This window comes from Mesoplodon mirus, assembly GCF_964341445.2.
Source record: "Mesoplodon mirus genome assembly, chromosome: 17".
NCBI lineage: Eukaryota > Metazoa > Chordata > Mammalia > Artiodactyla > Ziphiidae > Mesoplodon > Mesoplodon mirus.
This window is the reverse complement of record NC_138993.1, coordinates 53998968-54005343: the sequence shown is the minus strand read 5'-3', so window position 1 is coordinate 54005343 and position 6376 is coordinate 53998968. Positions and strand designations below refer to the sequence as shown.

Below are 6376 nucleotides of genomic sequence, written 5' to 3'. Positions count from 1 at the left end.
AACCCCAGTCAGATTGGATTATGACCCACCCTCACAACCTTATTTTAACATAATGACCTCCTTAAAGGCCCTGTCCCCAAATGCAGTCACATGCTGAGTACTGGGGGTTACAGCTTCAACATATAAATTTGGAGGGGAGGTTGGATGACAACACAATTTAGCCTGTAATAGAGGACATTCATATTTTTGCATTCTTGAGTGACATTTTGATAGTTCACTTCTTTCAATGGATTTATACAGTTACAAAATTTATTGGCTTAAAATTGTTTATAATGTTCCCTTAGTTTTTTCTTTTTATTGATATCTATAGAGTTTCTAGCTATGTGACCTCTTTCATTCCTGACGTTGATAATGTGTATCTCCTGTTTTCTTGATCATTAGGAGTACATATTTTATCAATTGTATTGATTTATTCAGAGAACCAGAGTTAAGAACTACTAGTTTTTCTCTAATGTTTTTCAGGTTTTTTTTTTTTTTCACTGATCTCTGCTCTTACCTTTATTTTTTCCTGATTTCTGTGACATCATGGTTAATTTACTCTTATTTTTCTTGTCTCTTACCCAAATAGTTACCTTTCCTGGAGGGCCTTAATACTTTTTTGTAGCTCTACTTTTTTGTAGGCCTGCTGGTGATGGACTTTCTCCCTTTTGGTGGTCTGGAAATCTTTATTTCACTTTCAATTTTGAAGGATATTTTTACTAAGTGTGTAAACTGTCTAGGTTGACAGTTTTTTTTCTCCCTTTCAGTATTTCAAAGGTATTATTTGATTGCCTTCTGGTATGCATAGATTTTTCATGAGCAGGTCAGGTGATACATTTCTGAGGCCTCTACCTTATACCCAAATGTTATGAAGGGAATTGTTTGCCCTACTGTTTTATACATTTGGGTTGCCCTCCACCCCACCCTTTGGCCCTGAATAGTTCTCTGTCTCACACATTTGTAGATCAGTACTTGCCCCAGAATTCAAGAGGCCCTTTCTGAAGATCTTGAGTGCCTTGTTGATGTAGCTCCTTTTTCTCTGTTATGCTGCCCCAAATTCAAGCTAGTTGATCTACCCAAACTCTGATCTTTACCTCCGTGAGACAACCAGGCTCTGTTTGATTTTCCCCTGCCTTCATTGCATTCTGAAAACTGTCGTATGCTGGGGCATTTGTAGTGGTCACCTATGTCGATTACTTTCCTTTCTTCAAGGATCACTCTCTTTTGCTGTTTATTATCCAGTGTCTGGAAACAAGTGTGTCATATTTTTTATCTCTTTTCTTATTCTTAAAAGAGAAGATGTAAATCCAGCACCCGTTACTACCTCAAGGTCAGAAGTATAAATCCTCTGAACCTATTTATTTTAAACCTTCCCCCACCACCCAGTTTGTTCTACATTTTAAAATTCGTCCAACTGATTGACAGTTTTCTTATGGTCATATTTTTTCACGTGTTTTTGAAACTTGTTTTGCAGCTCATTTGGAGTGGTAAAGAATTTTTGTTCTTTTTTATCTTATTTTGTTTTATTTTTTGTTTCCGCTCATTTTTTTGTCTTGAAGTTATACAGCCACCTCCACCTGGCCCCCAGGGCCTCTTGCAGGGAAGCAACTCTCAAAACATGCATTTAGGGTAATGTTGGTGACACTACAGGTTCAGTCAAGGGGGCAGTGGGAGAATTAAGTCACTCCTAATCACAAGTTTGTACCTGTGACCTTTGACCTTCTTGGGTCAGAAGTTTTTTATAAGGCAGAGCACATTTTTTTCTACTGACTTTTTAAAAATTGTGGTAAAATATAAATACCATAATATTTACTATTTTAACCATTTTAAGTATATAATTCAGTATGATTAAGTACATTCACAATGTTGTACAACCATCTTCACTATTTATTTTCAGAACTTTTTCATCTTCCCAAACAGAAGATCTGTACCCATTAAACTGTAACTCAACTATAACTCTCCATATCCCTTCCCCAGCCCCCAATAACATCTGTTCTACTTTGTGTCTCTATGAATTTGCCTACTCTAGGGACCTCATACAAATGGAGTCATACAATATTTCACAAAAGTTAGTCTCTCTTTTTTCAAAGTTTATCAATTGTTATTTATTGTTTGAAACAGAGGAATATAGCTAATCTTTGCATTTTACTATTTTGACTTATATCAGTAGGAATTTTAGTAGGCTGAATAACGATCTCCAGAGATATTAGGTCCTAATCCCTGGGATCGTATGGATTTGAGATGGGGATATTATTGTGGATTATTGGGTAGGTCCTAAATGCAATCACAAGTGTCCTTATAAGAGAGAGGCAAGGGGCTTCCCTGGTGGCGCAGTGGTTGAGGGTCAGCCTGTCGATGCAGGGGACACGGGTTCATGCCCCAGTCCGGGAAGATCCCACATGCCGCGGAGCGGCTGGGCCCATGAGCCATGGCTGCTGAGCCTGTGCGTCCAGAGCCTGTGCTCCGCAACGGGAGAGGCCACAACAGTGAGAGGCCTGCGTACCGCAAAAAAAAAAAAAAAAAAAAAAAAAAAAAAAAAATAGAGGCAAGATGATATTTCACAGACAAAAGAAGAAGGTGATGTGACAGTAGAACAGAGAGAGGTGAGAGATGGTGGCTTTGAAGATTGGAATGAGGTAGCCACAAGCCAAGAACTGACAGCAGCCACCAGAAACTGGAAGAGGCAATGAACAGACCCTTACCTGGATCCTCCAGAGGGAGCATGGCCCTGCCAATACCTTGATTTCAGTCCAACAGTACTGATCTTAGAATTTTGGACTCCAGAATTGCTAAGATAATAACTTTCTATAGTTTTAAGTTACTAAGTTTGTGGTAGTTTGTTATAGCAGTCACAGGCAGCTAGAACACTGTTCTTAATTTTTGTGCTCAAAGCCACATGAATACATACATATTTAAATATTGAATATTATTTACAATCCCACCTATGGCATACAGAAAATATTCAATAATTCTTGTCAATGACGTTTCCCTCTATTCTTAAGGAAGAATTAATTTGGGAAATACAGGGTTTATTCATATCTTCTCCTTCTTCCTCACCACCCACATTACCAAGCAGTTATGAGTTTATACTTTGAGGATCTCTCAAATATATAGTCAACTTCTATACAAGTCTGCTCTCATTATAAACTACCACATTAACCCAGAAATCCATACTTTATTTTTTTTTCAGGCCATGCAACAATGTCTTTTATTATGTATGAGTTTTTAAAATTATTTCTGCAATCTCTCCATACACAGGCAAAAAAAAGGTATTGTTTTGCATATTGGAACTTGCAGGCCTGATCACTGCATAGAGAAGGGAAAATTATCCCTACAACATGCTTAACCAGGAGGCCAGTTCATCTGCCAACCTCCAAGAACATGGAGATGAACATGATAGACAGACTGTCCCCCATCTGAACCTTCATTCACCACCATTCGATAGCCCTTCTTCAGGCCCAAATCAGCAGCACATTTCTTGCCAACAATCATTAAATATCCAAGAACACTTTCATTGTCATCTTCTGCTGCAGAGGTCTGGGATATATGTTTCTTGGGTATCACCAGAAAATGTGTTGGGGCTTGAGGGGAAATGTCATGGAAAGCAAGACACTGGTCATCCTCATAAATGATTTTGGCTGGGATTTCCTTGCAAAGGATCTTCTCGAAGATCCTGTCGCCACCAGGCCAGACGGCCTGAGCCTTAGCGATCTCATCTACCTTCACGGCCTCAAGGTCGGGAGGAGGGAGGAGGCGGGGGGGGCATACTTTATTATTTACCTAGAGCAACAACCTGCTAACTGGCCTCCGACCTCCAACCTCATCATTCTCATGTCTACCCTCTACCCCCAAGTGGGAGTAAACTTTCTGAAAGTGCGTATCTGATCACCCATTACTTCTAATTAAAATTCTTTACTGCCTCCTTCAGCTTTCTGGTCAAAATTCAAGTGCTTTCTTTTAACTCCCAAGGCCATCTGTGATCAGGACTGTGCCTAACACTCTAGTTTAATATCCTGTTACTCTCCTATCTGAGCTATTCTAATTTTACTTTAATACATGATTTAACTGCCTCTATTCTGTGCTCACCTCGTATCCTGTAAATGCCTTTAACCTAGCTATTATCACACTTTATTGTAAAAATGAACTCTCCTAAGTGTCTTATCTAGTTTAATAATAGACTTTCCTTAGGATAGGAATCACATGATTATTGGTTCAAGTATGCTCATAAAAAGTGTAGTGCTTGCTTCACAGTTACGTCTATTTAATGAAAGTTTTTCTATGAAAAAAATCTGTGTCAAAGCCAAAATTTCCCAAAATGTGCAGACACTAGCTAAGTGAAGAAAAAGTTTTCAGTGCAATTAAGAATTAAAGCAAACACTGGCTAAACTCATGACTTTGAATAGAATAAGAGTAAGCATTAAAAATTATTTTAAAATGAGAGGACAAATGTGTTTAGTTACTGTTTTCCATCTCTGTCTTTAAAGGGGGACTATATCTGCTTATATAAAATGAATGTGTATAAAATTCACCTAGATTTATATAGAATGAATATAAACTGCTAAGCATGTGTTTGATTTGTACATTCCTTAATAATAACCTATTTCCCTTCCAAAATGGACTGGTTAGTTTAGATTCTTTCTGAAAAGATAAAGCACTTAAATTTTTTCCCTTTTTACTTTTCTTTGTTCCCAGCTCATTTCTCCATTTTTTCCTACTAATATTGTAGATACATTGCCAAGATTGTTATGGCAGCTAATAAAGTTTGAAATATAAGACATTCAAACCAATGTTAATAAATAATTTAAGAATTAAATGCCTCTCACGACAGGGTTATCTTTATTTTATTCAAAAATAGTTTGTTTTATGGATGTTTTATTTCCTCACATGAGAAAACACTGGTTGAAAAAACATGATACATTCTAGGAACTAATTTTTTCCAAGTTGTACTTCAGTGCTTTAAAAGAAGTATATACAGGAACAGATGTTTCTGCTATGTCAAGATACTAAAATAGCCGACCCGCTTGGTCCTAATTATTGATAGTTTACCGCAGTACCAGCCTTGGCTTCTACAAAAGCGTTAGCAGAAGCGACAGCAGGAACACACAGGATTTATTCATTAAGAACGAGCTATAGCTTCCTGCATTTTCAGCTCCAGGCATCACGCTGAACAGTGCCCTGTCATTCAGCAAGAACTAGTCTGAGACAGGAAGCACTTTAGCGTGTTTACAGAAATATCTTTTAAAACGGACTTAACTATCAGACAGCCCCCTTGTAAAGCTTTCGCTCTAAGAAACTTGGGTAAAACATTATCACTCTGCACTCACAAAAATCAATTTTGGAGACTGACAGTTGTTCCAGACTGATGCTGGATTTCCTTTCTTCATTGAATTGAATTTCCTGTAGACTGTGAATATACTAACATTCACCAGGTGCTTTTTCCTGATTTGTTTTTTTTTTTAATCGTTAAATAGCCCCCTTATTTTTTATCAAGTATTCTGTGTATACAGTGGAGAAGATTGTGACTGATAGTTGTTTAAGAAAACAACAACTGGGGCTTCCCTGGTGGTGCAGTGGTTGAGAGTCCGCCTGCTGATGCAGGGGACACGGGTTCGTGTCCCGGTCCGGGAAGATCCCACATGCCGCGGAGCAGCTGGGCCCGTGAGCCATGGCCGCTGAGCCTGTGCGTCCGGAGCCTGTGCTCCGCAACGGGAGAGACCACAACAGTGAGAGGCCCGCGTATCAGGAAAAAAAAAAAAAAAAAAAAAAAAAAACCCCAAAAAACAAAAAAAGAAACCAACAACTGGTGAAAGGCAAGCCTGCCAAGTTTTGTCCATAAGCTAATAATGATAACATTCATAATAATGTTAAGTAACACTTGTTGAGGACATAGTAAATGTCAGGCATCTGCTCATCCCTTTACATGCATTATCCCACTTAATACTCAACTGAAGCTCTGAAAAAAGTTTTATCTCCATGTTACCAGTGTTCCTGCTGAGCCTAAGATATTTTGAGTGTCTTGCCCAAAATGACACAGAAATTCCTGGAGCAGTAATTTGGCAGCAAAGTATCAGAGTCCAAGACCTGAGTTCTCAGTCACAGTGTTAAAGCGCATTTTGATATTTAGCATTCCTCCCATTCCAGGAGCAAATAATACATGAATCCATCACCTGAACAACAGAGATCATTTCGATGTGAATGATTTCCAAATTTGTCTCCAAATTTTAGCACCTTCTTAAGCTGCTGATCTGTATTTCCCAATGCCTAAAAATGCTCTGACAGCATTCACACCCTTTTATTCTAATACTGCCACCACCTTCATTTACTCTCACGAGCTTCAACTTTTCTTTAAACAAACTCAGACTCCAAACAAAACCTATAATTGATTTTCCTCAAACCT

The 6376-nt window shown here is 38.3% G+C and overlaps 1 protein-coding gene across 1 annotated transcript; it reads right to left on the bottom strand.

The window, feature by feature from the left end:
- Nucleotides 1–2775: 2775 nt before the first annotated feature.
- On the bottom strand, nucleotides 2776–6164 carry LOC309792643 (adenosine 5'-monophosphoramidase HINT1-like; the record flags this gene model as incomplete). Its single annotated transcript, XM_082602363.1, has 2 exons — nucleotides 2776–3759; nucleotides 6147–6164. 2 exons carry the CDS (start codon nucleotides 6162–6164, stop codon nucleotides 3322–3324), a joined length of 456 nt encoding a protein of 151 aa, XP_082458489.1. The 3' UTR covers nucleotides 2776–3321.
- Between the last annotated feature and the right edge of the window lie 212 nt (nucleotides 6165–6376).